The sequence below is a fragment of the Panthera leo genome, chromosome D1 (genome assembly GCF_018350215.1).
Source record: "Panthera leo isolate Ple1 chromosome D1, P.leo_Ple1_pat1.1, whole genome shotgun sequence".
In the NCBI taxonomy this organism is placed as follows: Eukaryota; Metazoa; Chordata; class Mammalia; order Carnivora; family Felidae; genus Panthera; species Panthera leo.
Genome location: NC_056688.1, coordinates 84,833,219 through 84,854,828, shown reverse-complemented (window position 1 = coordinate 84,854,828; position 21,610 = coordinate 84,833,219). Strand labels below are relative to the sequence as shown.

At 43.2% G+C, this 21,610-nt stretch overlaps 1 protein-coding gene across 3 annotated transcripts in view; it reads left to right on the top strand.

Annotated features, from left to right (window-relative positions):
* The first annotated feature begins 1,028 nt into the window (after positions 1-1,028).
* MPPED2 (metallophosphoesterase domain containing 2) overlaps positions 1,029-21,610 on the top strand; it is a 174,458-nt gene continuing 153,876 nt past the window's right edge. For all 3 annotated transcript variants that reach the window (XM_042906431.1, XM_042906430.1, XM_042906429.1), the window contains exons 1-2: positions 1,029-1,096; positions 6,871-7,119. In XM_042906431.1, coding sequence (XP_042762365.1) covers positions 6,992-7,119 — 128 coding nt within the window. In that variant the 5' untranslated portion in view covers positions 1,029-1,096; positions 6,871-6,991. The remainder of the gene's footprint in view (positions 1,097-6,870; positions 7,120-21,610) is intronic.

Genomic DNA, 21,610 nt, shown 5'->3' with positions numbered 1-21,610 from the left:
AATATGTGCCCCTAAGACAAAAATGGAAACAATTAGTCTTTGCCCCTCCTCACCTCCCTATTTTGAACCTGCGTTAATTCGTAGAGGTGAAAAAAAATTATCAACTGGGTTGGCCTTTTCTTTCTCAGGAACAACATTGCAGAGAGAAAGGTGTGTGTGTGTGTGTGTGTGTGTGTGTGTGTGTGTGTGTGTGTGTGAATGTGGCGAGTTGAAAGGCTTGAGGAAAGGGAGCACGGCTCTACCCCCGGGAAGCCTAAGCTCAGCAGATGGGAGGGGACCCAGGGTCGCCTTCCTTGGTCTGAGCCCAGTGCCCAAGCCGCTCCCCTTGCCCCCGCAGGGAGCTCGGCGCCCTGGAGCTGTGCCAGGACTCCAGACAGCGCCAGGCAGGTCGGTGGATGAAGGGGGGGCTTGGGTGTTCTCTTTGCAGAAGACGCCCATTTGGAGGGAAAACTCCCTTTATTTTTCTGGGGCTCCGTAGCCACCCCCCTCCCCAGTCCCCTATGATTTTTACGCTGATCACACTCCTGGTGATGAACTTGCAGCTCTGCTTCCTGCTGCCTGCTTGACCCGAGAGCACCAGCAGGCTGCCGGCCTCGCCCTCAGCTCCCTCCTCCTCTTGCAACCCCAGGGCCTCGGGGCGCCAGTGCGGGTTCGAGCGGGCCGGGGCTGCAGGAGGGGCGCGCGAGGGCGCGGGGTCCCGCCGGGGAGCGCGCACGGAGCGGCGCCTCAGCCGCCCTGCTTCCTGGAGCTGTGCTCCTTTGACCCCAGTGGCAGTCCCTGTCACTGCACCGCTCGCGCTCCCTCTGGCTCGCCGCGCCCTCGCTCCCTCTCCTCGCCCCCTCGCTCGCTCTCTCCCCAGATCGAGGCTGCTCCGGTCCTTTCTCCACCCCCCCCTCCCTCTCGTGCCGCGCCCCCAGGTCCCCCGCCCCTGCCCGCGGCGGGACCTCCGGGGTCGAAGGTTCTGGCCCGCCCGCGCCCCTCGTCGCCCCCGCTCGCCCCCCGCGCGCCTCCCGCCGGCTCCGGCCGCTCCGCGATGGATCGCCTGCTCGTTGGGCGCTGAAGGCATCCCCGGGACCCGGAGCGCAGCCCGGGAAAGGTAATCCGCCCCGGGAAGGGAGGCGGAGGGCGGGGGAGGGGGAGGAGGCGGCCGGGCGCCCGGTGCCGCGCGCGAGAGGAAGGGAAAAAAAATGCACACACAAAGCGGAGCCCGGGTGAGAGGTGCCTTGTCAGAGGCGCGTGCGAGGGGCTCGGAGGCTGCGGACCGCGGCTGCCCCGGTGCTCCTGACATTCGCACAAGCTGGCGCTTCCCGGGCAATTCGGAACCCGAGGAGGGCGTATTTTCTACCCCAGAGCGAAAGCGAATTCTTTTTCTGGAGCTGTCGCCCTCCCACTCCCCATCTCGCCCCTCTGCTCATCTCCCCTCCCCCCTCGCCGCCCCCAGTCCTCAGCCCCGACCTCCCAGGGTCCCCACCTCCCGCTCCCTTCTTCGCCGGGATTTCTCTGCAGGGGTGAAGGGGGTGTCCGCGAGGGGCATCAGCGAAAGCCAGGCGGCTGGGATGGGGGTGGGGACGAGGACTAGGCGAGCTGTTTACTAGAAAGTCCCGGGGTGATGTGTTCGAACCGCCCCGGCCTAGGCCCGGGTGCATTGTGTTGGCCCGAGCCCCGGGCGCCCGCCGCGGCCCGAGCGAGGTGCGGTAGCCGGGAAGGCGCCGCGCAGCTTTGTGCTGGGTCTGCGCTCCGCGGCCGCCCCCGGGGCCGCCCGCGCGCGCGCCGCTCTCGCGCGGGGCTTTTTCTCACCCTGTCCCCGCGCCCCAACCTCGCTGTCCCCTGCCGCCTCCGGTCTCCACGATCGCCGCCTGCGGAGCGAGTCGGCGACCCGGGCCGGGCGGCGGGGGACGAGCGACGAGAAAAAGTAACCGTTGCCGCCCGGTTTCTTCTCCAGAGAGGCAGGAGTTTCTTTGCCTATTTGCACGGAACAGGGTTATCTTTGTAAAGCCTTTGAATTCCGGGGTTTTGCGGCCTAGGAGGTGAAGGGGCATTTTTTTCTGGAGATTGGGAAGGGAGTTAGAATCCACCAACAAGAAGAGAATTTAAGGATGCCCCGGTGGGGCAGATTTATAGAACATTTACTATCCACCCACCCACCCCCCAACATACCCCCAAATTAAGTGTAAATGCGGGTCATGAAAAATGTGTAATTGATTTGAGATGCTGCGAACAAACACAAACAGGTCGGGGTGGAAAAAAACAAACAAAACTTTAAGGCAAAGAAAAGATTTCTAAAGAGGGGGGGAAATCCGTAGCCTCCACACCCCCTTCCAACGCTTGCTGGCTCCCTCCCTTCCTTTCTCTGCCGCTCCAGGAAAGCAGCCCGGCAGCGCCGGGGCAGAGAGCAGGGAGGCGGCGGTGACGGCTCCGGGCGCCGGCTCCGCTCTGAGGGTTCGGGGATGCCAATGCGCCCGCGAGGCTGACGTCGGGGGCGTGGGGCTGTGATGCTCGAGCGAGGATGGCGCGGTGTCAGAGCCATTGGCCGCCGGTGGTCATCAATCAATCTGGGGCTGGGGGAGAGAGAGAGAGAAAGAAAGACAGGCGCCCAGCGGAGCCCAGGGCCGCGAGCGCCAGCTCCAACAGTGCCAGCAGCGGCGGCAGCAGCGGAGGCGACGGTGGTGGCAACGGGGGACTGAGCGAGTAAGGCGAGCTGGTGCTCCAGGAAGGAAGGGGGAGCTGTCGCCCGGAGGAGCCGGCCGTGAGCCGGGAGGGCAGGGCGAGAGTGTGTGTGTGTGTGTGTGTGGTGTGTGTAGTTGCTGAAGGACACCCTCCCCCCGCAACTGCCCACCCTAGATTTAAAACAAACAAACCAATCCAAAGTAGAGAATTCCGCGCCCCCCGCCCCACCATATATAGGCTCCACGCGTTGCCAGAGGCGCAGGAGAAAAGTCCTGCCCTTTCTCTCCGAAAGAATGTGCCAGGCTGGTGTCCGCAGTGCTGGAGACAAGTTCAGGTGTAAGTGCGGCGGGAGGGAGGGCGCTCTGTGGACAGAGGCACGTGGAACTTTGTGCATCCCTCCCAAAACCCTGGCGGAGACGCCTCTGAGAAGGCTTGTGGGCATCGCTCCGGGATACAGGGATGAGTAACTGGAGGTGGGCATAAAAGAGTAGGGGCGTGAGTTGAGAAAGCGCTCGATCCGTTCGGCAGTGGGAGGAGAGAGCGAAATTTGGCGGAGTTGGAGCAGGCGAGTTCCAAAGTCCGGCCAGGCGGTCGGGCGATCTTCTTAGGGCTAGTGAATAAAAGGAGCATCCTTGTTTAAAGGAGGAAATCACGGGCTCCTTTCTCATAGGCTGTGCGGTGCGGGCTCCGGTAGAGAGGTCATGAGTTGTTGCTTTGAAACTTTTGGTAAATTGGACTTCTGGTGTCTAGGAGGTGGAGACAGTTATTTAATTCCCCAGCTTTTAATCCTTTCATTGCCAGCCGACTTTAAAAGGTTTTCCAACTAGATTCCTGAAAAAGAACATTTCAAGTTGCACAGCTTAAGGGACCCAGACGTGATTGCTGTCTAGGAAATGCAAAATGAGCCCACATGATTTTTTTTTTTTTTTTTTTTTAAGGAGAAAATCAAACTAGCACCAACCAACATGAATGTTTGGCAATGTCAGTCCCCTTTAGATTTTTCTTTAGGATTCCTGGCATTTAGTACCAGGTTCTTTTGTTTTGTGGAGTAAATGTGCTGAAGTATAAAATGAAAATTAAGAAAAAAAAAGAATACTGCTCTCTTTAGATATTATATGTAAAAAGTGATGTATGTGTAAGGAGGATGAGATGCTCCAAAATCTGATCATTTGGAAGGTTTTATTGCTTACATATGTGAAGCAAGGTGAATCAGCTTCTGGATAGTTTTAGACAATGTATCATTCTGCTTTGTTTCAAGCTTTTCCCAAATTTCTCAGGTCAAAGGAGGGGCCATTGTCCCCTCTTTCTGAGAGTTTGCTAGGGAAAAAAAAAGTCTTCTGTGTGTTGGTGTTTAATATCTTAGGATATGTTCATTTTGTGATGCGAGTAGGGGTGAACACAATATTTTAAAGAGTACGCCTTTTCTTGACTTGTCTGTAAAGGTTCCTGTGAAAGTTTTGAAGCTCTCTGCCTCAGTCTGACAGTTTCTTCAAAGGACTCCAGATTAAAGAAGGTAGACACTGCAGGTGCACTCTTTCGATAAAACATTTGAAAGGGAACATGGTAAAGATGAATTCAAATGAGATGCCAGCCACCCATTTAGCCCGTCAGAGTTACAGGGGCCTGTGCTTGCTGATGAAAAGATATTCTATTTGTCTTGCTGGGGCAAAGGTGCGAAGAGGTACAGATGTTCACTTGATAGAAAAGGCAATCCTAGTTGGACTTTAGGGTCGAGTGGACTGTTTAGGACTGTGAGTTGATCACCTTCTAAGTTCTCTTCTCTGCTTCAAATGGGAGGGTCTAATGCTAACTACTATAAGTCATTGCCTAGATATTTACATAATAGGTGTGTAAATTTTATTTCTAGGCCGTTTTGCTTAGCTTAATTAGTGAGTTTGCTCCAGAAATATTTAAACTGGTTGTGGCACAGAGTGCAGAGATTGTGACTGAGAGGTCACAGTGGTGTAGACATGAATTTTGTTTCCTTTGCTTCTTAATGCTCTTGTATTTCACACAATAGACATTGATGGCAGGAACATAAGAATTGCCATGTAATTTTTACACCACTCTTTAATTTATGCAAACACTAAGTTCCCGCAGTCTGAAAATGCGTATTTTTTTCCCTCTGTGCTTTGATGGCTAACATTCTTTTTAATGACAGTCATTTCTATAACAGGAAGATGTTTTCATTTGTATTTACTTTTCAGCGTGGCGCAATTATGCAGTTTTGCGCTTCAGTAGTGTCTCGGTACTTTGTGTCTCAAAAGAGAATTACAGTACTTAGAACAGGACTGCAATTTGAAGCAGGTGTTGTGTTTTACTGTTATGCAAAATAACAGTAAAATATAATTGTGGGGGAAATTAAGGAAACAGCTGCAAACTTGGTATGAAAACTGCTACATTATGATTTGTAAGCAGTTCTTCATAGATATCTTGCATCAAAGGAGCAGGGAAAGATTTTAATTTAGTTAATCCTACTGGCCTGGTTGTCTATCATCTGGTGCTTAAAGGACTTCTACCTCCCATGAAGTCAGGAAGAAGAAAGAGAACCCAAAGTGACACTTTGTTTAAAATGCCAGAACACCAGGGATTCATCTTTTGGCAGTGGCCTTGTGCATTAGGAACGAAGGCAAGGTGGGTGTTATTTAGCTTGCTTTGCTAATATGAAGAAGGCAATGATTTGAGTGGAACACTGTGGAATTTCTTAGCCCAGCTAGCATATGGAGGACTACACAACCCCCGGGTTGTAAAATAATAAAATAAATGGCCTATGGCAGGCCATCTGCCTTTTGCTTGATATTTAAGGTGTTTCATGCCAAATTTAAATCTAATCTTATTTTTCTAAATATTTTTTATTTGAGATAGCAGCTAAGATTCCCGGAGCTTAATGGGGCACATGGCAAACGTATTCTGATGTGGAGCACTTAAAGTAAGAACGTGGGTTACGCCCAAGTGTTACTCAAGGAGCATGCTCCCCGCTTCTTCTCTATTGCATTGATCAATTGCAACAGCCTCAATGCAGGGATCTGCTCTCTCAGTCTTTGCATACCTGCTGTAGAAATAAACATCCTCATTTGTGAAGCCGGCACAGCAAATAATATACTGACACTTATAAAAATAATAAAAACTAATGGAAATTTTGAAAGAATGAAACCAACTACTGAGAATTATACAGCACCAAGCAAGAATGAGATGGTAGATGTAATGGCTGCCCCCCTTCAGTGTTCTCTTTGGGCTCTTAAGAGGGGCCGTAATGAATGCATCCAGAGTCGTGGTCCAAGCCTAAATGTGTTTAACTTTCCCCCACGTGACTGGAGTGTTTAAAGAAATTATATTACATTTAGCAAGAACGATTTGCCTTACCATAAGATTCTTGGCCAGAGTGGAGTACATATGTATACCAGGCGTTGAGTACCTACGTTTGTGGGGAACTGCTTGTGAAAGAAAAAATTATGTGTAACATGCACATATTATGTATGTATTATAATTACACATTGGTATCTATTGTAAGTGTAGCATTTTATTTTACTTTATTTTATTTTATTTTATTTTATTTATTTATTTTATTTTATTTTTGTGAAAGAGAGAGAGAGAGAGAGAGCAGGAGTGCTCAGGCTCCACACTGTCAGCACGGAGCCCGACAAAGGGCTCAAACCCACAAACTGTAAGATCCTGACCTGAGCTGAAACCAAGAGTCAGATGCCTAACCGACTAAGCCACCCAGGCGCCCCTATAAGTGCAGCATTTTAAATTTACACTGGTCATTGTGTTATATGACTGTGTTAAGCATTGAGATTTCAAATTATTCTATGACATCAACTCTGTACAGACCAAACATTCCAATTAGCAGGGAAGGTTTGGAAGATTCTCCACTTCGAGCACAAACCATTTATAGTTAGACACCATGGCAACTGTGGATATGCCCCTTCCGTAATTCATGTTAAGTGCCATAATTATAATTAAAGAGGAAATCTTAGTTTGAACACCGCTGAAGTGATTTGCTAGCAGCCAGCAGTGTTAGATGGACTGCAGTGTCCACTCTGAAGTACCTGCAGGGTGAGGGTTGGAAAAGGTTGTATCCACGAGGCAACAACACATATTAAGATTTTTCTTGAGCCAATTGCACATCCCGGTGTCCTAGCTGACGTTTCTTAAACACCTTCTTTTTCTTTGTTCTCATTTTATAATTTTTTTTTTTTTCAGAAACGCACAGTGGTATTGATGTGTAGATCCTTGGGTTCAGAGGTTGGCTGAAACACACCATGCCTGCTTCCATCCTTTGCTCCGGAAAGTTGTGAATTGCTCATGCCTATAGGGAGGAAGGATGGCTCATGGGATTCCTTCTCAAGGCAAAGTTACCATAACGGTGGATGAGTACAGCTCAAACCCCACCCAGGCATTCACACACTACAACATCAACCAGAGCAGATTCCAGCCGCCACATGTACATATGTAAGTATCACTCGTGAACCAAAAAAAAAATTATCAGTCAAGAAAATAGAAGTAAAATAAGAAAGTCACTAATGACTTCTGTCAGGGAGAATAAAAGTTATGTGATTCGTAAAACAGATGGGTATCTGTGGTTCCAAGACAGCTCAGAGGAATACTCTACATCTGTGTAACCTTTTCAGTTTTCAGAGTACTTTCAACCATAATTTGACTTGAGATCGTCAGATCTAAGGGGTGGTGGTTGGTTGCCCACATTTTGTGGACAACAGAGAGGTTAAGGTATTTGCCTACTGCCACACAGTGACTTTTGGCAGAGTCTTCTGACCCCTGGTTCAATTTGCTTCATGTTGCATTGTTTGCCTCCATGATGAAATATTTCTTTAAAATTTTTGTAGTTTTTCCCCCCACACCTCACCCCACTACCCCTTTACATTCAGCTGAGAAATAGGCCTAATTGGGACTAATTGTCCAGCCACTGCTAAATCCATTGTCTTGCCTGTTGCTGGTGGAACGTGTGCTGCATGCTGCAGGACTCCAACAATATGGAGAACAAAGGATTAAGGGACAGTGGAACAGTCGGTTCCAGGAATTGTACTTTTCTCTCGCTCCCTAATACTATTTAAGTCATGTTTCACTTTTAAACTGTTTAAGGAACAGAGTGTGGGAGAAACCCAGAGGCAAGGGTTTTGCAGCACCTGGTGCATACCAGCTTGTTTCCCTTCCTTTGCTACAGGATGTGCTGGGCTCTCATCAGAAGGGGCAAAAGGTCATCATCTCCCTGGTTTATTCAATGCCTGGTGTTCATTCTCTATTAGACCCTTCCAGTGTCTTAACGTGAGTCTTTCATAGTAGGACTAAACCTCTTTGAAAACCATTGTATAGTCAAGAGAGAAAGGAGGTTAGAGCTCTGTTGACTGTTTTTTCCATTCCTGGCAGAACTGAACTTGGGGCCTAAGTCACAAGCTCTTTTTTTAGCATTTGTTTTATTGGAGCATTTAAAAAATAGTAGGGCCCCCCCCCTCCCACACACACACACACACACACACACACACACACATACACATACAGAACACATCCACATACCTCCCCCCGCCTCAGTTTAGAAACACTAGCCAAACAAAAAGATCTTTCTTGACTGCCTGGGTATTAGTGAAAATACTAGGATGTTACTTTGCAAGTATATTCTGTAGAGCCACTCAATTACCTATAATGGGATTTCTGGAAAAAAGAAAAAGAGAAAGAAATCCTTGGAAATGGTTAGTGCTAACCTATCTTTGAAGAATTTTATACTTTCTTTAAATCAGAATATATTCATGATGATGAAGGATTTGTTAACATGATATTAAGGAAAAGTTTTTAAGGTGAATAAGATTTTCCTTTGTTAAAATGGCTTTTCTGAACAATAACTCGGTTCATTTCAAAATTTTCCTTTTATTCTTCTGCTCCTAATGATTTCTTTTTCTTCAAATATGTTATAGAATTTGTGCAAGCTGGACTTAGGATACCTTTAGCTCTGTTCTGCTCGTGTGACATTTTGTATTAAAGAATCACAAAGAACTTTGTGGATTCTGTTCCTTTCAGGCAAAAGAAAGTATGTTTTGCCTCCAATTCCTTGGAAGATGCCTGATAGGGAATATCACCTTAAGTCTTTACTCATCCATGACCATAAGATTCTGCTGGTGAACTGTGAATGAACAGAGATATTAAAAAAGCATGTAACCTTAGAACTAATCTGCCTAGATCTAGCCATGAGAAATTCCAAGGATCAAATTATACCTTTTTTGAAACTTTTTTTCGCTTGCGAATTGGGTTTTGTAGTTGTAGCCTGGATAGCTGTGTAGCCCTTTTACTGGACATCCCACCTTAGAATAGAGGACACTTGCCTTTTCACCTTTATCACCTGCTGAGGGCATCCCACCTGAACCCTTTGTTCCAACCATGTAAGTTGCTTCACAGTCACCTGAGCACACGTTGGGCCTCTCCTTCTTGGTGCCATTGCTTTCATCGCTTCTCATGGCTGAGACACTCACATTTATGTTCTGCTCATCAGATACCTCGAGCCAGTTCAGGCCTCTCTGCATCTGTAAAACCTCTTTTATGTCTCCTAGTCCATACTGACTGTGCCCCCCCCTTCCCAACACAACACCCCTGGTCGTTATTTCAGCCCTTATCACCTGCATCATTATCTCTGTCTCCCTTATTCGTTTCCTAAAAGCAATGATTGAGAGCGTGTAACAGTTGTTCAGAAACACTGATTGATGGGTTGATTGAGTGACCCATTGATTTGACTGTGCATTGAGATGAGATATTGTGACTTAGATTTGGAGCTTTTCATTGGAATTTTTCTGTTCTTTCTTAACATTTTGAGTGTTTGTACGAAGGTGTGAGTGTACCGTGAAGCTGCTGGCTCACTTTTTCCTTGGCTTGACTTTTCCTTGCTTGGTGCCCCAGCACAGTCTAGGCATGCAGGTCTCTCGGGTACATGTGATCGTGTTATATTTCTTTTATATTAAAAAAATGGGCTTATTCTAAATAGAAACTTATATTGTCTGGAAAATATCCATAAAATACTTAGTCTAAAATTCCTTCACTTTTTCTGAAATTTTCAACATGTCATGGCAGAGGCTTGTTCCTTTTCCCCAAAGATACTTTGTCTTTTCCACTTGAATAGTTGTTGATTATTTTGCATGGGATCCTTAAAATGTTTCCTTTCCTTTTTCATTTGCAACTGAAGTCCATGAAGACCTGTAATGGATCACCTGAACTGGAATTCCAATTCTGGTCCCTTAAATGATCTGTTGTTTTCTTTCACACAAACTATGGGTTTGTTTGGTTTTTTTTGCCTTAATTAAGGAATCCTTCACTTCCCATTTAATTCAGGTAGTCTGACGTCAATTTTGTGACCCACCCTTGGCAATTTAGTTTTCGTCTCCATGCCTCAGTTTACTCATCTGTACACATTTGCAGTAAATGATAGCTATGGATCTTTTTAGCTCTGACATACTGAGATTAAGATTGCTGTTAACACAACATTTATTTGCAAGGGGTTGCTATAGGGGGATACATAAGACTTGTTTCCCATCTCCATCAAGATCATCACTGATTTCAAAGCTATTGTTTCAAGTGACTTGAGGAGATTTACTACTTGGTCTTGATTTGGTTTCTCCTGTGAGTTCTGACGAGGCTGTCACCAAGCTTTCTAAGAACCACTGGCCTGCATCTCTGCCTGTGACATAGGGAAGATTTTTTTTTTAATTGAAGTATAGTTGACACACAATGTTACATTCATTTCAGGTGTACAACATACTGATTTGACAACTCTATACCTTATGCTATGCTCACCACAAGTGTAGCTACCATCTGTCACTGTACAATACTATTACAACACCATTGACTATATTTCCTGTGCTCTACTTTCATCCCCATGACTTATTCATTCCATAACTGGAAGCCTGGATCTCCCACTCACCTGCACCCGTTTTGCCCATCCCCCACCCCTCTCCCTTCTGGCAACCATCAGTTTATTCTTTATATTTCTGGGTCTGTTTCTGTTTTTGTTTGTTTATGATTTTGTTTTGCTTTTTAGAGTCCCTCCCTCTCTCTCTCTCTCTCTCTCTCTCGCTCGTTCTCTCTCTCTCTATATATATATATGTGTATATGAAATTGTATGGTATTTGTCTTTCTCTGTCTGACTTAGTATACTTAGCGTAATACCTCTAGGTCCGTCTGTGCTTTTTGCAAATGGTAATATCTCAAGGAAGATTTTTTTAAAGAAAGCAATCCTATGTGACCTTGGGAAAGAATATTAAAGTACAGCTAGAGTTGACAGGGCAGAATTTAGCCAAGAATTTGTGTGCCCCTCTTACTCAGATTCTTGAATGTAGTATTAGATGTGATGATTGAAAACCAACAATCAACAGAACTTCATTTTTCTACAGTCCCTCCATTATTTTCTTCAGTCCCACACATCCCTACAATCCTCAACATCCCAGGCAGAATGTTGAGAAAATCATTCAGTATTTAGTATTTTTAATGTTGGTGGGAGGAGGCGCTGAAGGAACCAATGTAGGTTTGAAAGCATCATAAGAATTTTGTATATTTTTAATTATCTGAGGCCCAATAAGATACTATAAAACTTTTTTAGGAGGGTATTCAGCCATCTCAGCTTTTGCACTGAAAGTCCTGTATTCTGGGAGACCCGTTAGTGCTGTGCTAACCAGGAGGGTTGGTCACCCTACTGAGGTTAATTCTTCACCTTTGTCTTTAAGGCTTGGTTGCTGGGAAGCTCACACCATATTTTATTTTCAGTTTTAGTCACTTTGCGTGTCTTTGTCTTCAGTTGTCAACACCCCTGGAATATCACTCTGCTCATGTTCTTTTACACTTGTTTTTGGGAGGCAGCGTAGTATGGTGTTTGACATCTCTAGTGGAATATGATTGTTAGATTTAAAACCTGGTTTGCACCACTTACTAGCTGTGTAACCAACTGTGGGCAAATGTATTAAGTTCTCTGTGTTTTCTTTTTCCATTTGTGAAATGTGGATGGTAAAAATAGTGCCTATCTCAAAAGGTTGCTGTGAAGGTTAAAGCAGTTATTACTTGTGAAATTCCTAGAGGAGTTCTTAGTACATAGTTAATACTCATTATTTGTTTAGCTGTTTTTACTGATTGTTTTACTGAGTCTGCATTTTTTTGTTCTAAGCTGTCTCAATTCATTTTGAAAATCAGTGGAGTAAAAATAAGTGAATAAATAAGAAAGTCACTGGTAAGTTTTGTCCTATCTTCCTCAAGGAATCATTCCCAGCAAACTTTTCTGAATGGGATATTTGGCTATCAGGGTTGGCAGGTGTTCTGACTTCTCTGTGCCTGTCAAGGTTATACACAACCTAGGATTACCTCACTTAACTTCCAGTTACTCCTTGGGAGTGACAGTCCTAAGGGGAGAAGGAATCCAGTGAACTGAGTGTTGCCTAGTTATTCTCTGCGAAATCACTGTGGCCTTCTTCCTCTTTGCCTGTTCTCAGGTTCTTGTACCCCCATCAATGTCTTAGGCTCCTCACCTATGGTTGTGGTTAACACAGAAGCATCAAGAATTAATTATAATCAGGATTGAGTGCAAAGGGCCAGAGCTTTGGCTAGGGAATGAAGACAATGTTCACATAATAGCTGAGAATGTGGTCTGAGATCAGAAATCTATATACAAGTGTTGATCCTGCCAGTGACTAGTTTGGAGAGTGATGATGGACAAATGACTGTGTCTTGTCGTCTGTAAAATGGGTCGAACGACCCTTTAAGACAGTTGTGTGTATTAAGTGAGATAAAGCATATGACATATAGTGCCTGAAAGATAACACTGGATAACTAGATGCTGTGATAATATTTATGATCTTGTCTGTATGGTCTTGTGTCAAACTGGTGAGCATGAGATACGCTTTAACATCTTCCTTTCCGGAGATTCTTGGTTGTATAAAATCTGACAAGCCCAACTTGTGTTCTTTTTACTATATTGCATTGTATAGTACTTGTCAGTATTTGTTTGGACGTTGTGAGTCAAAACTGACCTGAAGCTTTTAGGGTATCTTGGTGATTCCATTCTCAATTCTTATAGGATTTTGTTTGTTTGTGTGATCTGAAGTTCCATGTTTTGTGGTGGGAAGTAACTGTTTATTTCAGGTCCATGTTAGGCATCCTTAGATGCAAAAACAAAGTTATAGGAGGGAATTATGAAACGGTGCCTTTTGGTTAAAAAAATATACAAGTATGTAGAAAGGAACACCAGTGTTACTGGTGATTATTTAGGGAATGAATTGGGGGAGGGAGTAGTGGGTAAAGACCTTTCGTTTTTTATTTTATATGCTTGTATGTGGTTTGACTCATTTTTATAACAACGATGTAATGCTTTTTTGAGAAAAACATTTTTTTAAGAATGATAAAAATGTAATGTGTCTACAAGTCCTTCTGCTTTGTCTGCAAGATTTGCACCAAAGGCTGACACAAATGTAAATCTTCTACTTTCTTTGGGTCCACCTTTTTTGGGTGGCACTTGCTTTATTTTATGTTATAATCAAGGAATTGACCAAAAGCTGTTTATTTGTTCAGTCTGATTCAACTTGCACATGTGTGGGAAGGTGGGGGCAGGTGTCAAAGACGCTGCCTCCTTTTTCATCCTATACCTGAAGGGAAGTTTGTCTAGTATTTTCAGGTTCACTTGTGTAAAGAAATAGCTTGCAGTAGTGGACTACTTGATAGTACTTCAGGGAACTTATATGGTAGTCCTGCCTTGGTCACTAATTAAATATATGGTCATATAGTACATTGGGCTTCTCTTAATTCCAGGACTTGATGCCCTTTGGCGTCATTGTCTCCTACTCTGGTCTGGCAGCTTCAGATTTCTTCTGTTTCTTTTCTTTAGATCTGTTTGGAATTAAGAACATAAATCCCTCATCATTAGTAGTATTCTGTAGGAAAAGGATATAATAGTGAGGCATCACGGGGATATGGTGGAGAGGGAGAAGAGACATGACCCCCTAACACTCACCCCAGAGGAAGAGTATTATCAGTGAATGAATGAATGTCTGGGGCTCTGTGAAACTGTACTTGACTAACAAGATAGAAATTCATCCTTTGCTCTGGAGCTGGGCTGCATTAGCTGTTTGAAAAAAAAAATTCTAAACATTTTTTTCTCATGGTAAGCCACTCGTTCTCATTAGAGATTTATCACTGGCCTGCACATTAGCATGGCCATAATTTTTGTTAATGTTTTCAATCTGAAATTCATCGTGGAGATGCTGAATGGCCCTTTTCGTTTGCACTCCTATGTAAACACAGAGTATTTTTCTTTTCCTCTCTCATTTCTTTTCAAAAATAAGTTCTTTTTCTTATATACTCCCTGAGGGTACTGGTCTTGTGGTCCGTGACAGTTTGACTTCATTTTAGAGCTGACTTTTTTCTTGTTCTGTAGATTTCTTTGTTTGCATTCAAGCATTAAAAAGGCAACCTAAAATTAGATAGTTTTTTTTTTTGTCCATATGGATTTGTTCTTAGAACCTGGTTGTATGTTGTATAACTAGGTAGTATTTTTTGTTTGTTTTTTGGTTTCTTGACTTTCGGGGAGGGTAAAGAATTTTGACAAATAAAGTCAATTCCATCTACTTGGTTTTTAAATTCTGAAATACTTCTATTTATAGAGATAAAGAAAGATTCAAAGGGAAAGTGTGGCCACAATAGATAGACACATCCTGAAACTGGGAAACCACCAGATCCCCTCTCTTTACGGATTGAATCTGTCTCCTGCTCTAAGTACAGGTTTTGTTATTTATTTTTTTTTAAACTTCCTTCATGGAGATGTTTTGAGACAAGCATACAAAATGGCTGACCAGGAAGTTATGCAATAGGGAGTCTGTATTTGAGACATATTTAATTTTAATTCCGAGATTTTAGAGCTTATGACTGTGTAGATTTCAAGATATCGAAGCAAAACCAATGTCACTGGATCTACCATGTGTTGATTAGCAAATTCTAGGTCATTCTGAATTATTTCTAAAAAGGAAAATAAGCTTGCTGCGTCTCCAAAGATCTGTTCATCAGCTTGTTTGTCTTCCTTTTCAGTTTTTCTTCAGCTCTATTCTTCCATATTTTATTCCCTTTTAGACTTCCACTGCCTGCTGCAAACTAGATGTTTCAGTAGCCATCCTGGCATGATTGGACTGTTATTTCACTATCAGTATGGACAAAACCACCACCCTTTTGCAGACCACCATGTTAGTCTGCCTTTTTTTTTTTTTTTCTTTAATGCAGAAGTACACTTGGAGGCTTTGTCTGTGTAGAAACACTAACTCTGCAAAGAGGAAACTCTGTTGGATTTATTGGCCCTTGCAGTATTTGGGTCTGCATATTTTTATTCTATTTTGCTTTGAAGGTTTTTTTTCCCTTCAATTTCTGTCCCTGTAGAAGGGTAAAATGTACATAAGAAAATGCATTTTTGCAGGCTTTTCGTATTTTCTTCTTTTACCACAAATCAAGAATATAAGCCCCTCTAGTGGGTTTAAATTTTTGTGCAGTTTTATATTAAGTAGTAAAGCTCTTGACAGCAGTTGAAAAAAGAAAAGAGAAAGAAAAGCTAGTGCCATTAATAAAGCAAACAGGTAAATGTTCAGTACTTGATATTATTGAACTTTAAAATTCCAAGTGAGAATTAAACCATTCTTGGTTCCTCTTTTGGTAGTGGCTTCCTTGAAAGATTGCCGTGACACAGACTCTACTCAAGCCCATTTATGTCTTTGTGCAGAAAGCCTCTGAAACCTTCCAGCTCAAAGATTTGATAATTCTTGGATTGGAAAAATATCTTTTCCCATCTTGCGGTGGGCTATTTTGGCATTTATACTGATTGGCTAAGAAAAGTGGCTTACTTGTGGTATTTGGTTTTAGGTATTTGGGCCACAGACCAAGTTTCAAACCGTTTACATATTGCACACTTAGTTTAAAATGTGTTTTGCACAAAGACTTGAAACCGAAATCAAGAAAAAAATTAAGTCTTCCACCAGCTAAGCATGTTTCCTTAATTTCCTGATTTAGCCTTTTGCTATGACATAGACAGTATACTAGCTCTATTTTAGTTCTGAGTTTTGGAACATACTCCTCTTTTTGTTTCATTTTGCTCTGCCTTAGGACTTCAAAGATAACTACAGAAGCCTATCAGACTGTATTAGATACTTTCTTTTTGAAATCACAAATATACCCATTGCCCTTGGTCTTTCCTTATATTTAACATATTCCATTTTTAAAAATGTTACCAACTTTTGCATACTGGTCCTGCTTGCGTGGGCAAGGAATATAATGAGGAGATGTGTGTTTTATGGAGAAGAGGAGAAATGGGAGTAGGTGTGAAGGAGACAGAGAGAGGGAGGAAGGGAGAGAGAAAGAGACAGACAGACAGACTAGCAGATATATTCATTAGATCATAACTCATTCTTGTAATTATGATGTTCCTGGCCTTGGGCTTGACTGTGATACCAGGAGAGTGTCAGCATCCCTAAACATCAGTCAATAGGGAGATAAGACAAATTGCACCTTTGCTTTCTGGAGTGTGTCTGCCCACCCCACATATGAATGAATCCAGCCCTTGAAAGGATCCGAATGGCAATTTTTGACACATTGACCTGTTTTGATCTCTGAGAGGGAACGATTTGTTAGGTCCTTTTAGGTAAATCAGACTTTAGGTTTGTATTTCAATAGTTTTAGAAAAAAGCGATTTGACAAATAACGAACTATAAACTGGCTTTTGAGAAATCTAAGAATATCTGAAATTGCGATTTCCCAAGGTTGGCCGTCTGTTAGTATCTTAGGAGACTTACCATATGTTGTGCTCAGATTCTGACTTTTACAGGTTAACTTGTTTTCACTTTGTTCTTAACCCTCACATTGTGGGCACAACTGGTAATATTGAAACCTATTTTGACTCCACAGATTTAGAGAAAAGAAGATGGGGAGGGCAGATGTTTGGGAAGAACAAGCGAGGAAGGAGGTGTTAACTCCTATAGGATTTTAAGCCCTCATTTTTCCATCATGCCGTTGAAAGAAGCATCTAATGTTTTCCCCATGTGAAATATAAAGGCCTGGGTATCTGTTCAGTGCAGTGGAGTGAGCCCCATCCTACCCCCACGCCCGTGACACTCCTGAGAATTCGGAAGGGGAATAATAACCCTGTGGGAGGTTGTTTGCTCCACATTGTGCCCCTTGGTGGTGGATGCCTCGTCTGTTTTGCATCTCTCCATCTCGACCCCTCCGCGTTAATGGCAGCCGGCACGCTCCACTGTTTATCTTGGAATTTGATACCATCATCTTGGCAACCAAACTGGGACCTTTACTGCTCAGATTGTTTGTCATTTGTTGTTAATTATCTGTTACCATAAATTCTGCACTTTGAGGAAAAAGGGAATGTTTTGAAATATTTCCTCCAACATGTGAATGGAACTTCATTTTCTGTGGACAAAAGAGGGGGGAAAATCAGCCCTTTGGGGAATTGGTTTCAGGGAAATCAAATGCCCTGTTTTTTTGAGACAGGCTTGTAGATCCCACTAACGGAGCCAGAATTTGCAGAGAAAGAACCTTTGCAATTTAGCAATGATCTCTGGTTGTGAGAGGTAGCCCCCTTTTAAGGAAAAAAAATAATTTAACTTTACATGAGGGGCTTTGCTTTTATCACAGTCTCTTTGCGCCATAATTGTATTTTGCGGGTGCGAGAGCCCGTTCCCCACAGTCGGTTCCTTCCTTTCAAAGGTTATTAAGACAAAGCAGTCCAGAGTGAAAAGTAGCTTCTGCTTACCTGCCTTTATGAGGTGTTTATTTTGTTAAGTGTAGAATTAAAATGAGCTTTCTGGCCATTAGTGGATTTTAGTCATGCCCCCACACTCTGCGGGAAGTTGTGTCACCTTATAAACAAACAGTGCTGTTTTGCGAGGTGCTGTACCACGGGCTGCAGGAGCCACTGCTGGACTTAATATCTTAATAAAGCTGTAAACAGAGGAACATGAGAGAGGGAAGAAGGAACACACGTATTTTGGAGGGGAGAACTCAGGAGGAGAGTGTTACTCAGCAGAAATCTAGGTACATTTAAAAATATTTAAAAAATGAAATCATTTGAAAAGCCGCCCTCCCCCCACCAAAAAAAACCCCAGTGTGTCCAGATTCCAGTCTGTCTTTCCACCCCATGCCCCTTGCATGTGCTTGGGTGTATTCTCTGCCACTAGTGCCTTAGCTTTACCGTGGGGATCATAGTAATATATGCTTCACTAGGTAATAGTGAAGTTTATATTAGATGATGCTTAGTGCTTCGTGAAACACTTAGCACAGCATCTCAATGCTCAATGCATGGTAGCTATTAGTATCAATAATACTGTTCATCATGACGTCATGACCGCATCCCCAGCATTAACCCTTGAGCTTCGGCAGAGTCTTAATGGTGGCACGTGAGCCATTATTACCGTAACTCTTGTCGATGCCGTTAAATGTGGTGTGTCTGTTTTATTCTTGTTCAGAAGTTTGTATTTTTTGTTTTTGTTTCCGTTTCCTCCTGCTTCTCAGGTTTTTAGGGCCTGTGCTGTCTCCCTAGGGATTCCCACACTGGGAGGGAGGGATTGAGTCTGTGTGAACCTACTGATAGCCAGGGGCACAGACTTACTAAACTCTTATCTCAGCTCCCTGCATGCTGCCTGAGACAGTGTCAGTCTAAGAGATGTGCCTTTACTGGAGCTGTGGAATTTACTTGGGTCTGCTGCCTTGAGTTTTCCCAGAACCAGAGAATGTTCTCCCCAGGCTTATAAGGAATCACGGTAATAGCGTTGTTTCTGAAATAAAGCGCCGTTTCTACGTATTCCACTTCCATTATCCTTTTATTTCCTCTCAGTGCTTTTTAAAGGGAGTACATTAGGTATGTGTGCACTCTTTTAGCACACAGATTACAATCAGACTTTAGGATTAAGAAATGTGTATTAAATTAGTGTCTCAGACTTAGTAACAGTTTGAGTATGAAAACTAAGAGACGGGGGAGGGTGCAGAGAATGGAGGTTGGGGGAAAAACACCCTCAGACTGCGCTGAGGGAGGCTGGGAAAAGGATTTAACACTTTGGATTTTTTTAGAAGCCATTAAAAGTCTGATGGGATCAGATTACCTGACTGCACATCTGAAACATGAAACTCTTGCCCTAAACCGTGCAATTGAGTTAAGCTCAAAATTCAAGGCCTCCCCCTAAGACTGGCCTCTGGGTAAGCCTCATTGTGAATCACGAAATGATTTCCTTTGAGAGGAGCAAGGACTACAGTGAGGTTTTTATGGCCAATTTAGTCTGTATACTGGTGCCAGCCAGACATTTGGCAGCAGTTAGTGCCAACTTTGGTGATCTGTCCACCGATTTTTCCCAAGGTCTTCGATCCTGTCTGTTTTCGGTGTTGACGTTGAAGGGAAGACATGTTGTAAAGCCAGCTTTCTAGGCACACCTCTTGGATTTTTTATTCTTTATGTTTTCCAAGTGAGAGGTACTGAGAGGTGTGGGGAGAACAGCAGGCTGGTCCACTGCCTTGCACTTGGAGGTTCAGAATGATGTCAACAGAACCTCCTCCCTAAATGCTCTTTCTTTCCTCCTCCTTCCTCACTCCTTTAGGGGAGCCCTTGCCCTCTCTCTGGATTACGTGAGCCTTTATATAGTCCCTGACTTCCAGCGGGTCAACGTGGGATTTTTTGACTTTACCATGGTGCAAAAGCGATACTCATTAGAAACTGTATTTGAATTTGGATCTTTTCCTGGGCTAGCAATACATGATTCAATCCTTTCTGGCGATGCTGGGCCGTGGCAGCCACAGCTCCCAGTCAAGATGCAGTCATGAAAATCAACAACCAATAATACACTCACATCATTTACCCACACAACCATACTGTTTGTCACTTTCAGTATAGTATTCAGTAAATTGCATGAGATAGTCAACACTTTATTATGAAATAGGCTTTCTGTTAGATGACTTTGCCCAACCGTAGGCTAATTAAGTGTTGTGAGTATAGTTAAGGTGGGCTAGGCTAAGCTATGATACTCCACAGGTTAGATGTATTTAACTTTTTCCAACTTAGGTTTACTGGGAGGTAGCCCCATTATAAGTTGAGAAAGATCTGTATTCAGAGTACCTACAAGTAATGCTTTTCCTTGGCCTCACTTGTCATAAATGTATTTTTAAATTATTTGTGAAATGACTGTCTTCCAGTGGGCTATGAAAGCAGCTACTCTGTCTTTTTAGTTTTATTTTATTTTTGTCTGCTTCTCTTGAGAGCCCCTATCACAGTACTAGACACATTCTCTATACTCTCCAAATACCTGTTGAATGAATGAGCGAAAGTTGAGCTTGCAAGGATTCAGTACTCCTTTAGTATGTGCTTCTCCGGGAAGTTGGTGCTCCTTTGTCATCATCCGTTCATTTTGAGAGCATCTATTTAGACTTGACCATATATTTGGCTTTAAAAAGGGTAACTTCTATAAGTCTCCCATGTTTTTTTCAAGGTGGAGCTGGATGAAGCTCAGTGAGTATTTCTGTTACTCCCACACTAATGCTATATAATCTGTCCTGCCTTCCACTGACATTTACACTGACAGTAGTAAATTCTCATTTCTAACATAGGAAAAACATCAGTTTCACTTTTAACTTGACCTGAAAGATCTGGGTTTCATATATTGTTCTCTAAACCCTGAGGCATCAGAAAGTATATTGTTTTAACTCCTTTATCAAGTGCTCGTTCATTGATCCTATTTGGAGTCAACAGTTATTGGATAGAACCGTAAAATTAATTAGGATATACTTCAGTCTGATCATCAGGAGTCTGACTGACAACTGCCCCTAATACGTGGAGTTGACATGAAATGAGGACCATGAAAACGGGTCATCTGTTATGGGAACCATGCATTTTGCATAAGACCAACTAGTTTTATTCTGTACTCGGATGTTTTGTAGCAACTTTTTTTTTTTTGACGTGATAAACTTAATTATTAATAAGCTATTCTAGACTAACTATTTTGACAGAAATCTGTGTTTTGGGTTAAGTACAAATAACACCATCCTCTCACCATTGGTGTTACATAGCAGTTGAAAACCTTTTTGAAAATTTGGTGGAAGGGAAAACAAGCGAAACTCTAAGAATATAGTGGAGCTCTGATCATGGGTGACTAAACTATAAACCTTTTGGAAACCAAGTGATTCAAAAAGCCCTGCATAAAGTACCAAGCTTAAGGAAAAATTTTATGTGGAGCAGAGCTTAAAAGAGAGGAGATAAGAAGAAAAGGAGGCTTGGGTGGCAAGCACTTTGGGGCAGGAAGTTTTTAACTTAGGTGACCAACTTCAGGTTTTTTTCCCTGACTGTTTCCATGACTGTGTCTCCTGAGGAAGGTGTTGTGCAATTAGGTTTTTTGGAGATGCCATTTGGCTGAAGACCTACTGGAGTTTCTGGACTTTGAGAGCTCAACTAGAATTAGGGGGAGCTTTTCGCCTTGTAGATAGAAGCCCTTTGATGGACCTGCCTCTTTGATAAGTACCTGTAGTGACTGGCAGTGACATTGTTTAGGTAAAGTATGGTTTAGTAATTGAGGAGTCAGTGCTCCTTAGTATATGAAAATCTTTCTTGAAAATAGGGAAGACACCAAAATCCACATGTGCAATTTAAATGAGCTTGTATTCTGCATTATAAATATGCACCGGATGCCAAGTAGAAAACCGGAACACTCTCTCAGGATGCTGTTAGGGCCAAGCGGAATCTCATTAGGGACAGCTTCAAAGATCAGTTCCTCGTGTCCATAAAAACAAGTGTAAATTATCTGGTGCGCGCCTGCTGTTAGCAGTTGTGCTGTTGCATTATGCATGATCCAGACTGCACAGAGGAGACGCGGCTGCATGGAATTCTGCAATATATGTGGGGATTTCTCCACCCAGACGCACACATGGAGATATTTTTTTGGTGCTG